Source organism: Lactuca saligna, chromosome 7, assembly GCF_052625555.1.
Source record: "Lactuca saligna cultivar CGN05327 chromosome 7, ASM5262555v1, whole genome shotgun sequence".
Taxonomy (NCBI): domain Eukaryota; kingdom Viridiplantae; phylum Streptophyta; class Magnoliopsida; order Asterales; family Asteraceae; genus Lactuca; species Lactuca saligna.
Window position 1 is genome coordinate 13,966,037 of NC_136423.1, and position 17,774 is coordinate 13,983,810.

A 17,774-nucleotide genomic window follows, 5' to 3' on the forward strand; every position below is an offset into this window, starting at 1 on the left:
ATTTATGTGTTATGTGTAGATTCCTTTCTTCCATTCCATTCCATTTTATTATATTGCATTTCAAGCAAAGTTAATTATTTTTATTAACATTAACTTTTTCTAGTAATAATAACAAATGTAAGTTTGTAATAATATTTAAAAATATAATAATAATAGGCAAAGAAATAATTTTTAAACTTTTAAATAATAAAATATATATGCTGTTACATTGATATTTCGTAATGGAAATGCTTCCTTATCATGATTTTAATTCATAATATTTAAATAACTAGTTTCGCTTAATTATTATAAGTTATAACCTCAAACTGATAGTCGTTATATCAAAAAAATAATTAAATAAAAAACCAAAAAGAAGCCACCAACGTAAGTCGTTAACCATATAATCTTCTTACTCTTCAATAACTTCAATCAATAATAACAACACATTTAATTAATTAATTAAATAATGTTGTTTGCATACAAAGCATGCTTTTCTGCAGTTTTCCTACTTACAGAAATGGGAAATGTTCTTAGCTTTGATTCAACTCTGAAGCAATCTCTGTCACGACTCTCTCGTATGGCTTTCTCTCCCTTCATATATTTTGTTGGGTTGTCTTCAATGGCATGAAATACTGCAATGGAGCTTTGAAGACATGCTAAATTAAAAAGTAAGTTTTTTCTTGAATTCTTATTATCTGATTTTGATTCTTAAGCTCGCAACAATAGTTTATGTTCATATATGTCGACTTGAACAGGTTCAAGAAAGTGTAGATGGCTACATTTGGGGATATTGGGGTAGCAGCAGCAATAAATATCATTAGTGCATTCGTTTTCCTTATAGCTTTTGCTATCCTACGCCTTCAACCTGTGAATGATAGAGTATACTTTCCAAAATGGTATATCAAGGGTTTAAGAACAAGCCGTACAGCCTCAGGGGCATTTGTAAAAAAGTTCGTTAATTTGGATTATCGATCATATATAAAGTTTCTTAATTGGGTGCCTGATGCACTAACAATGCCTGAATCCGAGCTCATTGATCATGCCGGTTTAGATTCGGCTGTGTATTTGAGGATTTACTTGTTAGGGTATGTTACTTTACTCTTTAAATAATTAGTTGCAATATGAGGGTATTTTTGGTATACCACGTGTTGATAATTTTGATATTTAGTTATTATTATTATTATTTTCTTTTGAAAAATCTTATATTCAGATTTGGTTGTTAGAAGTTGGTATATAATATTTTTTCTGATTGTGTGTTGCAGGTTAAAAATATTTATTCCCATATTCTTGCTAACGTGGGCTATTTTAATACCGGTTAATTGGACAAACAACACACTTGAGCGCTCTAACGAAACTTTTAGTCAAATTGATAAGCTTTCAATATCAAACATCCCGCATGGATCTCCAAGGCATGGAAATCTTACCTATGATTATGTGGATTATTTGTTACGATGGACATGACATGACATAGTAATATATAACATGACATAGCAAATATATAACATGTTGTATTGCGTTTGATGTGCGTTGTCAATAGGACAAAAAATGCAATCTTTTTATCCCTCTAAAAAAGGTGGAATGGAGACTTGCTCTTGGAAAAAAGATGTGAATGCCTGCATCATTGAAAATAGTCATAGAAAACTTGTATAATCCAACGGTCCTATCCTATTTTGCTCCTTGCAACATACGAAACTTTAATGTTAAATGCTTCTTGTTTATGTAACAATTTGTAGGTTTTGGGCTCATGTAGCAATGGCATATGTTGTTACGATTTGGACGTGTTTTATGTTGAAAAAGGAGTATGAGACTATTGCAAATATGCGGTTTTACTTTCTTCAATCAGAAAAACCTCGAGCTGATCAATTTACGGTAAGATGTTACCTTTTTTTTTTTTCAATTTCATGATGACAAAATTTAATCTAGTAAGAATGACTCAATAGAGAAATTCAGGAACACAAGGCTTTCCCCATTATATCCTAACTTTTTATAAATTTTGCACTAATTTATATATTTTTTGTCCTTCCATTTATCCAAGCATGCCGTCTTTTTCTTTTTCAAATATTTTTTAGAAATTAGTTATCTAGATAACACTTAATGAGAAAAAAATGATCATCTGCAGGTTCTTGTGAAGAACGTCCCGCGAGATGTTGATGAGACACTTAGTGAAACCGTGCAACACTTTTTTTTAGTGAACCATCACGATAACTATCTCACCCATCAGGTTTAGCTCGGTTATTTGTATATATTCACTTAGAGTTAGGATTATATGTAAAGCACTAAGTATGGTATGACTGTATAACTCATTGTGGATAAAATATTTTAGGGGCATGATGGTAAATTAACTAATTAAATCAATTATTTTTTTAATAAATCAATCCCTTAAATTGTGGATTTTGACTAACTTGACTAAAATATAGTTATTTTCCTTGAAAATGATGGGTTTATGATTACATATTCATACCATATATAGATATCATTTATATTTGAACATAGCCCCACATATACATTCTTATATATGCATTGATACCAAAGAAAAAATGGGTGGGCGGGACGTGTTTGATCTTTGATCTTTGATCTGGTCGGAATGGGTTAGGGTAAAACATGTAGACTTTTAGCACAAACAATTTTTTGATTTTTGTTTATAATTTATATATATTACAAAAAATGTCATGAAAACAATGATCTATCTTTCTTGACCAAATCAATTTAAGACTTTGAACTTTGAAACACTTGAGTATACTTTCGAGGACTTTTAAACCATTTGAACCACCTATTTTTATGGTTTTACCCATTATCAGTAAAATATAAATGATTTGCAGGTCGTTTGTAATGCAAACAAGCTTGCAAAACTGGTTAAGAAGAAACACAAGAAACAAAACTGGCTCGATTACTACCAGATTAAGTTCTCAAAGAATCCGTTAAAACGACCTACGATGAAGGTACTTTCGTTTATATGTCTCTCGAGACGTTTTCATTTTTTGTGTCTGGGAGTCCTCTTTATATATATATATATATATATATATATATATATATATATATATATATATATATATATATATATATATATATATATATATATATATATATATATATATATATATATATATATATATATATATATATATATATATATATATATATATAACAAAGTTATTTTACATGCTCTTTTTTGATTAATAGACTGGTTTTCATGGATTGTGGGGAGCAAAAGTTGATGCTATTGAGTATCACGAAGCAGAAATTGAGAAACTTTCAAACGAAGTAATCGTCCATCCTTAATCTTTTATGAGATCATATGTTTGCAAGACGTATTCATTAAGCCTTCGTAAAATCAAGAGCTAAATGCAAGAAATAATAACTTACTTTTCTTTATTTATGCATTATAACATCCTACTTTCAATTATTTCTATTGAAGCATAATACTTATACATTTTTTTCTTATTAAATCTACACAATGTAAGCAGTGCACTCGCAAAACTTATTATTAGAATATAATACTTTGAAAATTTTACCTAATTATAATGGTGAAAATTGCTTTATATTTGAATGGCATTGCTATAAACAGGTAGATTTTCATTGTAGAACGTGGTAATATAAAGAAATTTAAGTGGGATTATATAATAAAAAAATCAATGAAAGTACATTGATATTTATTGCATCCAACCCTTAAAAAAAATCGTACTAGCTAGTAATTTCCTTTCTTGAAGAGTATTTTAAACATTTGACTAATAGTCAAACATGTTGTTATTATTTTTGTATCCAGATAGCCGAAGAGAGAAAAAATGTGATGAATGACCCAAAAGCAATCATGCCAGCGGCATTTGTCTCCTTCAAAACTCGTTGGGGAGCCGCTGTTTGTGCTCAAACACAACAAGCTAGAAACCCGACTTTGTGGTTGACCGATTGGGCTCCCGAGCCACGTGACGTATACTGGAAAAACCTCGCAATACCTTACGTCTCTTTGACCATCCGGAAGGTTTTAATGGGTGTCGCGTTCTTTTTTCTCACTTTCTTTTTTATGATCCCGATCACATTTGTGCAATCACTTGCGAACATTGAAGGCATCGAGAAGGCTGTACCATTCCTTAAACCTATAATCGATGTGTAAGTTCTATGCACTTGCTAGTTTATTTGTTTTAATTGTAAGGGGAAAATGACTCTTGAGGGTAATTAACTTTTGCGTTTGTACTCATTTGGTCCCTTTTTTTTTTTGTATTCAATATACCATCGAACTTGTTGTTAGTATTTACCATAGCCCTTTTGACCGACTTTTGACCTGTGATAGCCGGTCAAAGGGTTATGGTGAACACAAACAACAAGTTCGATGGTATATTGAGTACAAAAAAAGGAAAGGGACCAAATGAGAACAAACGCAACAGTTGGTTACCCTCCTGATTCATTTTCTCTTTACTCATTTACAACAAATCCCACATCATCTCCTACTAATATTAATGACTTTATGAGATTCATTCTTGCTTCTCTTCAAAACATAACCTACGAAAGGACATTATTCATACATGTACAACTTTGTAATGCACTTGAATATTTATAGGGGAATCTTGAATAAGTAGGCACATTTCATGACTACATTTACATTTCTAATCAAATGATTTATCATATCATGGATTCTAGACAAGTCTACAAACGAGTGGAATCACAAGTGGTGTGATTTTGGAGTTTACTTAGCTTTAAGATCGAACTCATGGGATAAGATACAACATCAATATGTACAATATCATGCTGCTTTTGTAGACACATCACCATAATATTGTACATATTGATGTTTTATCTTATCCCATGAGTTCCATCTTAAAGCTAAGTAAACTCAAAAATCATAGCACTTGTGATTCCACTCGTTTGTAGACTTGTCTAGAATCCATGATACGATAAATCATTTGATTGGAAATGTAAATGTAGTCATGAAATGCGCCTGCTTAGTCAAGATTCCCCTAATAAATATTCAAGTGCATTACAAAGTTGTACATGTATGAATAATATCCTTTCGTAGGTTATGTTTTGAAGAGAAGCAAGAATGAATCTCATAAAGTCATTAATATTAGTAGGAGATGATGTGGGATTTGTTGTAAATGAGTAAAGAGAAAATGAATCAGGAGGGTAACCAACTGTTGCATTTGTTCTCATTTGGTCCCTTTCCTTTTTTTGTACTCAATATACCATCGAACTTGTTGTTTGTGTTCACTATAACCCTTTGACCGGCTATCACAGGTCAAAAGCCGGTCAAAAGGGCTATGGTAAACACCAACAACAAGTTCGATGGTATATTGAATACAAAAAAAAAGAAAAGGGACCAAATGAGTACAAACGCAAAAATTAATTACCCTCAAGAGTCATTTTCCCATTGTAAGGTGTTGGTTCCTTTTTACTTAACTGATTTATAGGAGACAATACTAGATATAAGATACTTCAAAAATATTTACCATAGGAAATTAAATATTATCCTACATTTTGTGCTTATTTTTCTTCCTATCCATGTCAAATGAGGACAAGTATCACATGTCAAATGGTGACAAATATCACATTTTAATACAATTAAAATATTTTAAGACACTTGTCTGATATGGATAGGAGGATAAGTAAGAACAAAAGAAGAAGAGGATATTTAATTTCTCTTAGGACAATGATGACAAATTTGGGGAAATGGCAAGAAATATTTGCACGGAAAATTGTAAGGAGTTAAGATTTAAGGGAACACATCATTTTTCTAACTTTTTGTTTTTATTTTTTATTTTCTTCATTAAGTAAAAAAAAACTTGTATATAGCTTACGTTCGTGTTTCTATTTTTTCCTTTTCTTGCTATTTTGAGAAAGTGTGAGTGTTTCTATCTTGCCATTTCTTGCTATATTGAGAAACTGTTGTCGGGCTTTGAATAATGTTTAACAAATGTATGAGAAATTGACGGCACAACTGGGGTAGTGGGAGGAAAATATAAATAAATGGAAATTTGTAAAAAGTTAAAACTCTGAATTATTTTCCTTACTTTCTCTTTTAAGTCATTAATTGTGCATCAAGTAGAAAAGAAACATCTTCATATATAGTCGTACCCCTTTTAAGTCGTTTTCCCATTAAATCTATTAATTAGTAAAATAGAAACAACACCTTAATTAGGCATAAATCTATTAATTAGTAAAAAAGAAACAACACCTTAATTAGGCATGTTTCTTTTCTCCCCATGATGTTTGTAAGGAGTAAGTCTTGTATGCATGAAGCCGGTTTCCTATTTTGGACCGAATTGAAAGAACCATATGAATACAAAATGTTTATGCAGCAAACCAATCAAGTCATTTATCCAAGGTTTTCTACCGGGGATCATGTTGAAGATCTTCCTCATGCTATTACCAAGACTCTTGATGTTGATGTCAAAATTTGAAGGATATTTTAGTATATCACGACTTGAGAGGAGATCCGCATCAAGATATTATCTTTTCAAAATTGTAAACGTCTTTCTCGGTAGCATTATCGCTGGAGCTGCATTCGAACAGCTCAATACATTTCTACATCAGTCAGCAAATCGGTATGATAACATTAATCCAACTTTTCAGCTGAATTACCAAATTTCCTTCATTTTACAATTTTCTTTTTCATGGGTGGTGTTTAGGATTCCGGAGACGATTGGAATCGCGATTCCGATGAAAGCAACATTCTTTATAACGTATATAATGGTTGATGGATGGAGTGGTACCGCTGGAGAGATTTTACGGTTGAAGGCGTTGATAATCTATCACTTGAAGAACCTTTTTTTAGTTAAAACCGAAAGAGATCGAGAGAAGGCTATGAATCCTGGAAGTATTGGTTTCAACACTGGAGAACCCCAAATACAATTCTATTTCCTCATTGGTCTTGTTTATGCTGTTGTGACACCGCTTCTAATTCCGTTTATCTTGGTTTTCTTCTGCTTAGCATTTGTTATCTACCGTCATCAGGTAATACATTTTCTTACCCATAATGGCAACATACTTATTTTTAGCTATAATAGCAATATGTAACCTATATTAGCAATGGGCTTACATTTCCCTACTCATAATAGCAACATACTCACATTTTTTTTACCGATAAAAGCAATATCTACAAATAAATTACATAGCTCATATCAATAGCAAAATGTAAGTAGGTTGTTATTATGGATAAAAAGCTATAAATACATAACTATTATGAGCAAATAACAATCTAAATTGTTATTTTAGGTAAAAAAAAGTTAAGCTAAAGGATAAAGATCATAACGTACAATGCCTATATTGGTAGCGCATATAAGTACATTGCTATTTTGGGTAAAAGTTATAAGTATTTTGCTATTATGTGTAGTTACGTTGTTATTATACATAAAAGCTATATGTACATAGCTATTATGTGTTATATAAAAACTACATTGCTATTATGGATAAAAATAAAGTAAATTGCCCATATTGGTAGTGAAATATAAGTACGTTGCAATTTAGGTAGCATATAAGTACATTGCTATTTTCGGTAAAGAAATGTTAGTAAGTTCTTATATTTTGGTAAAGAAATATAAGTAGGTTGCTATAATGGGTACAAAATAAACTACATTGCCATGGTGAGAGCAAAGTAGGTTTCTATTCTCCATATATAATCTGCCCTATAAAATTTAGCTAAGATGTTTGCGCTAATATGCAGATAATAAATGTATACAACCCAAAGTACGAAAGCCGAGCAGCTTTTTGGCCTGATGTCCATGGACGTGTGATCACAGCCTTGATTATATCACAAATACTTTTAATGGGTTTGTTGAGTACAAAACACGCCGTTGCTTCAACCCCGGTTCTCCTTGCACTTCCAATTCTCACTATCGGGTTTCATATCTATTGTAAAGGTCGGTTTGAACCCGCGTTTACAAGATACCCTTTACAGGTGCCTACCAAACTAACATTTATTCATTCAAAGTTTGGTCAAATACCCGTTTTGATTTGTAGCATAATGCACTTTTTGTTTGATTTTCAGGAAGCTATGAATAAGGACACTCTTGACCAAGTAAGGGAACCGAATCTGAAAGGGAACCTAAAAGGGTACCTTGAGAAAGCTTACTTGCATCCTGTTTTTAAGGATGAGGATTATGAGGATCACTATGATGATGGGAGTTTGGTCATGCCCACGAAAAGACAGGCCAGAAGAAATACACCTGGCACTAGTAGAACGAGCGGTGGTTTGGGACCATTGCTCCCGGAGATCATTCTAGAAGAGCATAAGCCATGAATGAGCTTTCCGCATAGAGGTTGTGTGAAGGGAAATGTGGTCCTTTAAATTGTATAGAAACAATGGATGTATGACTGGAATTGAGAAAATACCTAATTTTTATCGTCGAATTTTAGAAAGCCAAGCGAAACCAGGTTCGACATCCGGGAAAAATAAAATGTTGTAAACTTGTAATATTCATGAAACAAGAGTGAAATTATTTGTTTAATGAAGCTAGAAGAAATCTTTCAATTACAAGTAGGGTGGGATTATTTTATTTTATATTTTAATTATAAAAATATTAAAATTTTAAAAGATATGAATATCTTTTGAAGTTTTGCAGTGACTAATTCCTAAAATATACCGGTAAAAGTAATAGAACATTTCATTGATTGAAATCCAATATATACTCACAATTATCGTTCAATATGCACTACGATTTTCCTCTCATCTCCACTACCATATACCTCATCTATTCCAACATCCCTTATAAAGCTATGTCAATAGAGTTTTGGGCAGCATGGGTAGCACCACCATGTCCCGTGTCCCTGTGTGCATTTCAAGTGTTTTATGCCACACATGGTTTTTGTTATGGGCGTTGCGTGCAGCATAAACCAATGACGCAACAACCATAGATGGACAAAATCTTATGATGATTCGGTAATTCATCATTCCCAATTCTGCATCGAAATACACCATTTGCTCCACCTATTCCAAATATCATATTCAAATTACAAACCCTGTGGTATAGTGGAAATTACAAGTTCAGTCCAACTATCGAAGTTTGTTACATGGACAATCCTCGTGGTTTCAGTTTGTTGGGCGTTTGGTACCTATGGCTAACACCTTTAGATATGAGGCATTAAGTTATTGTAAAATGACTATCTTACCCCCATATCATTTTTTTAAAAAAATTTATACCGAAACGAAAAATAACGAAATAAATACATACTTCAATCTCAAGTGGGGTTATGGCTCCGGCGACTTTGATTGAACCTTGTGAGAAACATATACGACATGGGAACTGTTAAACTCCATTCCAATTGACTCAAAATGTGCTTCTCCATCACTAAAACATCTTGTTTCTCATACTGATTGTTTAAGATTTCCACAAAATCATACACAATTAGATCTGTCCACATTTCTACATATTTTGATGCAATAAGCATTGCAACAACTCCTACACACCTTAATTCTCTATTAGCAACAGTTTTAGATGACAATGTTGATTGTAAGGTACAACGTCTCATTCATGAGATCGAATGCATCATGAGCCTCTATCAGCCAGTCGATCAGACTCGCCCTTTTCTTTTTGGTCATCTTAGGTTGTGTATGCATGTAGTCATTAACCATGGTTTCATTCCGCAACCTAAACACATCAAGTAATTCTATGAAATTGTAATATATATATATATATATATATATATATATATATATATATATATATATATATATATATGTTGGCAAATTAGCAAATCAAACGAGAAGAAAAGACAGGATATAATGTAGCCTAATGCTTGTTTTATTGAATGATTGAAAGTTGGAAAAGTTACATCCAAAATAGCTAAAACAACTGAACTTTAAATAGACTAAAAATAAAACTGAAAGCAGATAAATCAGCAACGTTCTTTTACTTGGCATCACTCCCACGTGTCCCTTTTATTCTCCTGATTACATGGTCAACATTGACTAACATTTCTCCCCCTTAATGTTGACTTTCTTCTCCAAGTCTGCAACACCAATGAGTGCCCTCATTTCTGCAAATTTTATCCTTGGCATTGCTTTTGTCAATACATCAGCCTATTGTTGGTCTCCACTTACATGCTCCACCTGAATCTGTTCCTTTTCAACACACATCCGGATGAAGTGGTATTTAGTATCTATGTGTTTGCTTCTCCCATGGAAAACCGGATTCTTAATAAGGGCAATAGCTGATTGATTATCTATAAACAACTTCACCTTTTGTGCTTTCTGTCCAACCAAGTCACCAAACAGGTTCCTAAGCCACAATCCTTGACATGCAGCTGCAGTAGCAGCCATATACTCAGCTTCACACGAGCTAAGGGCCACCGTTTGTTGTTTCTGTGATGTCCAAATTATCAAATTTCCAGAATAGTAGTAAGCTACACCTGTGGTTCGTCGCGCATCTTCTCGATCATTGCTATAGCTGCTATCACTATAGCCCACAAGCTTACCATCACTGCCCCTGCGATAAATCAACCCATACTCGGTTGTTCCTTTCACATATTTGAGGATATGTTTTATGGCTGCATAGTGGCTTTGTTTAGGATCTTGCATATACTTGCTCACTACTCCAATGCTGTAATTTAAATCGGGTCTTGTGTGGACTAAGTACGTTAGACTTCCAACAAGTTTCCTGTAATTTGTTGCATCTACAAGTTCCCCATATTCATCTTTTGTTAGCTTTAGCTTGGCCTCCATTGGATACAGAGATTTATTGCAATCTTCCATCCCTGCTACCTTTAAATTTTTTTCTGCATACCCTTTCTGTGTGAGCATTATCCCATCTTTCTTTTGAGACACTTCTATCCCCAAATAATAAGATAACAAACCCAAATCACTCATATCAAACACCTGTTGCATGTTTTTCTTGAACTCTAGGATTCCTTTTTCACTTGAACCAGTAATTATAAGGTCATCCACATAAACTCCTACAATAAGGACTAGATTGGGTTTATGTACCTTATAGACAACTTGCTCTTGTGCACATCTGGTGAATCCTAGCCTTTCGAGTGATTGGTCCAGCTTTACATTCCAAGCTCTTGGAGCCTGTCTTAATCCGTACAGTGCCTTATGTAGACGATATACCATATTCTCCTTTCCTTTAACTGAGAATCCGATTGGCTGAGAGACATATACCTCCTCCTTAAGGTCTCCATGTAGAAATGCAAACTTGACATCCAAGTGATGTACAAGCCAATTTTCTTTTATTGCTAAAGCAAGAATCAGCCTGATAGTATCCAATCGTGCAACTGGTGTAAAAGCTTCTTCAAAGTCAATACCCTTTTCTTGGACATACCCTTTGGCGACTAGGCAGGCCTTGTGTTTGATCACGTTTCCAGCTGCATCTCTTTTTAGCTTGAGCACCCACTTTAGCCCTATTGCCTTATGGTTTGATGGCAACTTGGTTAAAGTCCAAGTGTTATTTCTTTCAATTGACCTCAACTCAGACTCCATTGCTTGCTTCCATTCCCTTTCAGTCGATGCTTCTTGATATGTCGTGGGTTCATCATCAATTAACAACAGTTCCTGATTTCTTTCATACATCTCCTGTACTTCTGCATCATTCATTCTTGATGTGTTATGGTAGATCTCATTAATTGATCGGAACCCTTTTGCTGGAGTATCATCGAACGAAGCTATTGACCCGCTTCTTTCGTGTTCTTCTGAGGTCTGACCTGGGAGAGTTGTTCGTGAGTCAACTCTAGATGAGTTTGACCATGGCTAGTCTTCATTCGTTGGATCACCTGTTACATGTTAAAATTGAGAGTTATTAGTTAATGGTGTGTAGGGTTCTTCATTTACGCCATCTTCATGTTGTTGGGCTGGCAGTGATTGGGTTATTTCAACATTAGTCCAATAGGGTGTGGTAAGTGGCTCCCCCTTTTTTTCTTCACTCCAGACCCAACATTTCGCCTCGTCAAAGATTACATCTCTTGCGACTACTATTCTCCGATTTCTGGGATTATATAGTCTATATCCTTTCGTTCCCTCTTCTGTTCCCAGGTAGACCATCGATTCACTTCGATTGCTTAGCTTGGTTAGGCTACGCAACTTCTTGACAAATCCCACACACCCAAAAATATTCAGATGTGAAATCGAGGGTTTCGAACCCTTCCACGCTTCGTACGGTGTTACCTCTTTCAAGGCCTTTGTACTAGTTCTGTTCAACAAATAAACAGAGTGTCGCACCGCCTTACCCCACAACTGGTCTGGTATCGCCATGGCCTTGAGCAAAGATCTGGTCATCTCCAAGATTGTCCTGTTACGGCTTTCCACAATGCTGTTTTGCTGTGGCATGTGTGGCGTCGTCAATTGGCATTTTATCCCTGTATGTTCACAAAATTCCAGGAACTGATTGGAATTGAACTTGCCCCCACGATTAGTCCTTAACATCTTGATTCTAAAATCACTTTCTTTCTCCACTTGTGACTTGAATTTCTGGAACATCTTAAAGGCCTCATCCTTTCTTTTAATCATATACACCCACATGTATCGTGAATAGTCATCGACTATTAGTAGGAAATATTGGTTGCCTCCCTTTGTTGCTGGTGTAATGGGACCACACAGGTCTGCATCTAGCAACTGGAGTGGTTCTTTGGCTCTCCACTGTGCCACTTTTGGGAAACTTATCCTTGGTTGTTTAGCTAACATACATCCTTCACATACCTGTGATGGATGAGATAATCGAGGCATACCAGTTATCATTCCCTTTCGTGTCATCTCCCCAAGCATTTTGAAATTTGTGTGACCCATACGTGCATGCCATAGCCATGAGTCATCATCAATACTCACAGCTAGGTGTGAGCCTTATTCTATAAATTCTATTCTTTGACCTTTGGACCTTTATAATCAAGCAACCATCTGCATCATACATCTTTAAGAAATCTTTCTTCATTCCTATGTCATATCCTTCCTCAGTCATCTGTCCTAAACTTATTATATTGCTATGTAGAGTTGGAATATAATACACATCTGGGATGATGAACTGATCACCACTTTTACAATCAAACAGTAATGTACCTTTCCCTTTTATTTGAACCTTAGAACCATCTCCAAATCGTACCTTTCCGGTCACCTTTTCATCGAGCTCTGCAAATAAGGCCTTAGAACCCATCATATGGTTACTAGCCCTATTATCCAGATACCACATATCATTATCATTGTTGTCTCTTAGTTGGTTCGGGTACACCTTTTCCTCATTTAGGAGAACCATGCTTGTAGTTTCTTCCCCTATGAATGATTAACAGGAGTGCAGGTCCATCTTCATCTGCAACTAGATTCGCCTCTTGTTCCTGTTGCTTCTTTGCTTTGCACTCAGAAGCAAAATGGCCAAATTCATGGCACTCAAAGCATTGTATATGACTTTTGTCACGAGGCTTCCGGTTGGAATTCCCAGTTTCTTGTCGTGAACTACCACCCCAACGTCCACCTCTGCCATGCGTCGAACCCCGACCACGTGAATTGCCTCTTCCTCCACTATCACTATTTCTTCCTCTTCCACGACCACCTTTCGTGTTTGAATGGCTTGGACTTCGATGAGTAGAAGAGCCTTCCGTTTTGGCAAGTAACAAGGCATTATCTGCTTGTGTGCTTGTCTTTCGGAGTCGAAGTCGATCTTCATATGCCTTTAGATGCCCAATTGCCTCTTCAAATGGCATGGATTCCATGTCTGAGCTTTGTTCAATCGATGCCACCAGGTTTATGAACCTTTCAGGGACTGTATCAAACAATTTTCTCACCAGTTCTTCATCATCCAATGTTGCTCCTGCACTGCTGTATTTTGAGATCATGGCTGATATTCTTCCTGCATAATCATCTATGGTTTCCGTAACCTTCATTTGGAGTCCTTCAAACTCGCTTTTCAATACCCTTAGCCTTGCTTTCTGGACTCTTTCTGCACCCACATACCGTGACTTTAGAGAGTCCCACACTTTTCTAGTTGTCTTCTTCTTGGCAGCCTGTGCAAGCATCTCTTTTGGAATTGATTTGAAGATGAAGGCTCGAGCCTGCTTGCTCCTTTTCTCGTCCACCTCTACTCCGGTTGGTGGCTCAATGGCATCCCACAATCCATGGGCATCCATGATGGCTTCCATCTTAATTGACCAGGTATTATAATTTTGTGAGGTTAGCATTGGGCGTTGTAAGGGGAACGGATTGTCTTTGGGTGGATTGGATGATGATGATCTTGTCATGGTAGTGTGTCTGATATACTTTGGCATACACTTTAATCAGAACCTTGAAGCTTTGATACCAATTGTTGGCAAATTAGCAAATCAAACGAGAAGAAAAAACAGGATATAGTGTAGCCTAATGCTTGTTTTATTGAATGATTGAAAGCTGGAAAAGTTACATCCAAAATAGCTAAAACAACTGAACTTTAAATAGACTAAAAATAAAACTGAAAGCAGATAAATCAGCAACGTTCTTTTACTTGGCATCACTCCCACGTGTCCCTTTTATTCTCCTGATTACATGGTCAACATTGACTAACAATATATATATATATATATATATATATATATATATATATATATATATATATATATATATATATATATATATATTGCATCTAAGGTTTTGTATCTATCTATATATGTACCTCAACAAATTTTTAGAATATGTATATGTCTTCAACATACTCAACTGCAGCCAGTTCATTATCAACATCTTGAGCATCAATATCGACAACATTTAGTTATTTCGGGCAATGGGCAGCCTTGCTCTCGGCAGTTAGTGTTGAAGTGAGTGACGATTGAGGCAACTTGTTTTGTGAAGACCAAGATTTAGGTTTCTTCAATTCTTCTGTGTATGGACTCATCTATCACAGTTGCATTTTGTGGCAACGATGGTGGTTTCGTCTTGATCATTATAGCTTTTACCACATTTACATTCACTGCCACGCCATGAATCAAAAGATGTGGGTCAATTTTGTAAAAAAAACACTAATAAATTCTACATAAGTTAGAAAACATAAAAAGTGTTGCGTAAAAAATGGTGTAATGTTTAATTTGTGCGATTAATTAATAAATTTGTGAACTTTTTTTTTTCTTTCACCTTTTGGTTTTCAGGTATTGCATTGGCGATTAATTGTGCACAAAAACTTCTTGTATCAGACGAGTGATTGCAGTGAGATTTCCTATTTCACTCGGTATCTTCTTCTCATTTACATCTGATAACAAAATTAACATTCAAACTTTCTGATTAAGAAAACCCAAGAACAATCAAGGATTTAAATTTGGATGGTTTAGAATCAGAAAGAACATCAAAATTCACACATCAACAAAAAATCATCCATGAACACGGATAAAAAACCCTAAAATCATATACTAATTATACACAATTTAACCAGACAAAACGTTAACGAAGAAACAATTACCAAACCAGAACTGAGCCTAAGAATAACCTCAAGAATCAGAGCATATGAGATTCAATCAAAAGCTAGTTTTGAATAAGGGTATACATTGGTTTTCTTCTTCAACATCCCTTGAAGTCATCTTTAACTGATCAATGAATAGATTGAAATGGGACAAAGAAAAAAGATCACAAGCACTTGAACAACGGAAATTCCTTAATACACGATGATTCGTATTCATTTGGGGTTTGCAATGTAGGATTTATGGCACTCGTATATGTTTGGTTGAACCTAATTTTAGTTTGGAAAAAGAATGTGATTATTAAATGAATGTTGGAGTTTATGTTCAACTGTCTAAATGTGGGTTTATACTTTATAGAAGTTGTTTTTTTTATCAAGAATGAGATTAATCCGTTATAAAATATTTCTCATATAAAATTGTAGAAATGATCATTTAGTTTTTAAAAACACACAACTGTAGTCCAACTTTATATTTTGCTTACTGGGTAAGTGGTTGTGGTTAATTGGTCCATCAATCGTTATCTAAATTTTGACTTGTTATTTTTTTTGAAATGATCAAAACTTATTACTCTTGGGCCAAATCTCTAAAATAATGTAGACCATAAGAACCATCTATATAATTTACGTATTTATTTCATTATATTCTTCTATGACCAAATAACAAGAAAAAACCCTAACTTTCTAGACACTCCTCCGTCTCACTCTCTCCATTACGAGTCCTCATCCCTGTATCTCCTCCCATATCGTCTCCGACATCCCTCCCATAAATACCACAAGTAGTTAGAGTAGTTACAAACTAGTTACAGAGTGTGCATAAAACCAAGTGAATCGCCAATGGTGGTGATGGGAGGTAAATTTTCAATAAGTGTTATGTAACATGATGTAAGGGGTGGAAGACAACGAGATGGTGAGAGGCAAATGAGTGTTCGATTAATTGTGGTGATGGAAGGGGATAAAGATGATCAATAGAGATGGTGATATGTGGTGGAAGAGTACGTGACAGTAAGAGGCAAAGGAATGAAGATGGTGGTGGCCTAACCCTTCTCCTCATTCTCTAAATTTAGCACCCTAACTCGTACCAACATTCACAGATACTTGGGTAAGATATTGACTTTGTGGTATCTTGCCTTTAGATGTCTACCACTTTAAATAGAATATTTTAATCATGATAATGTTAGTGATTACCATGAAACAAAGACGGTAGACTAAAATTACTCACACAAGAACAACTCAAGTATTTTAAACGAGAGCTACTGCTTACTTCACTTTTTCTCATACATATCTCTTACCTTTTTCTTACAAACATTAGGTATTTATATAGGATCCAAAACTAAGGAAATACTTAACATATCTGTTATGTAGAACTCCGGGAACATCCGTTTAAAGTTTCGTAATTAATTGGATCCTATTCAACAGTTTTCGCGACTTTGTTAAATTTACGGGTTGAAAATATTGTGATTATGAAATAAAATATTAGATCTATGTCTGAGTCTAAAAACATTCTTGAAATTTCCATATGGGGTGTACAAATACCACAACGAATCAATTCGGTTTTCGTTTATTAAGAAAATCAGTATTTTACTGATTTAGTTTCTTAAAAAGGATGTAACTTTTGCATACAACCTTTGTTTTTGACATTTTTTTATATCCACAAAGTCTCGAAAGTATAATAATCCAATTTGATCATAAATTGGTTACAAGTACACTTGATTCAAAAATTCATTTTTAATGTCACAAATAGAATTATTTTTTGTGATTTTGACTCGATCCATAATGATAGACGGGCTATTGAGCCGTTTGAGACGTTCTGAAATAATTATGAGTATAATATATTTAATATACATTATATACATAAAATTATACATAATTGGTCTTTAATACATAGTAGTTTGTAGTGGTTTGACTGCCAAACACTGACTTGTTTTTACTAATTGCTAGAGACCAAGTTTGACTTTAGGTCAATTTGAGGGTTATGGGTTGTAGTTTAAAAATTAGTGCCTGATTGTTGTATAGGTGGCCTGTAGTACCAGTTTTTGGATTTGCGAGAGTTGTACTGTTATCTGCTAGACTACAAAGTGAGTTTTATCACTATACTTTATATTACAGTATGTATCATCGTGTGTAGGATGACGGTATGTTGTAGTGATCTGTTATGATTACTTGTATTCCTGGCTATTATTTGTCTGTTTGTTTATGTACATATATCGACATATTGTGGTTGGTTGGGTAAAGGCGGTCCTTTGTGTTGTAGGCCAAGATAGCCGGTGTACTGTAGGCCCTTGCAAGGTGGTCCAGTCAGACTGTAGGCTCACGGGAGTGATCCAGCTATTGTAGGTCTTTCGAGGTGGGCCGGTAGACTATAGGCTCGGTAAAGCGGTCCAGCCATCTTGTATTGCGAGACGGTCCAGGCATACTGTAGGCTCATGTATGCATGCATTATATGTGTATTGTCGTGTAGGGTATTTTGGGGGA

At 34.8% G+C, this 17,774-nt stretch overlaps 1 protein-coding gene and 1 pseudogene across 1 annotated transcript; one reads left to right on the forward strand and one right to left on the reverse strand.

Moving 5' to 3' along the window:
- Positions 1-508: 508 nt before the first annotated feature.
- Positions 509-8,445, forward strand: LOC145005695 (hyperosmolality-gated Ca2+ permeable channel 1.2-like). Its single transcript, XM_078964812.1, has 12 exons — positions 509-647; positions 735-1,064; positions 1,242-1,388; positions 1,713-1,848; positions 2,099-2,200; positions 2,799-2,918; positions 3,160-3,240; positions 3,743-4,083; positions 6,267-6,512; positions 6,597-6,921; positions 7,631-7,864; positions 7,955-8,445. Exons 2-12 carry the CDS (start codon positions 751-753, stop codon positions 8,204-8,206), a joined length of 2,298 nt encoding a protein of 765 aa, XP_078820938.1. The 5' UTR covers positions 509-647; positions 735-750; the 3' UTR covers positions 8,207-8,445.
- Positions 8,446-8,680: 235 nt separating this feature from the next.
- LOC145006679 (G2/mitotic-specific cyclin-2 pseudogene) lies at positions 8,681-14,796 on the reverse strand (annotated as a pseudogene).
- Between the last annotated feature and the right edge of the window lie 2,978 nt (positions 14,797-17,774).

Coding starts and splice junctions, on each gene's coding strand:
- LOC145005695 (XM_078964812.1), top strand. CDS start 751: ATGGCTACATTTGGGGATATTGGGGTAGCAGCAGCAATAAATATCATT. Junction 1,389..1,712: donor ATCCCGCATGGATCTCCAAG/GCATGGAAATCT, acceptor AACAATTTGTAG/GTTTTGGGCTCATGTAGCAA. Junction 6,513..6,596: donor CTACATCAGTCAGCAAATCG/GTATGATAACAT, acceptor GGTGGTGTTTAG/GATTCCGGAGACGATTGGAA.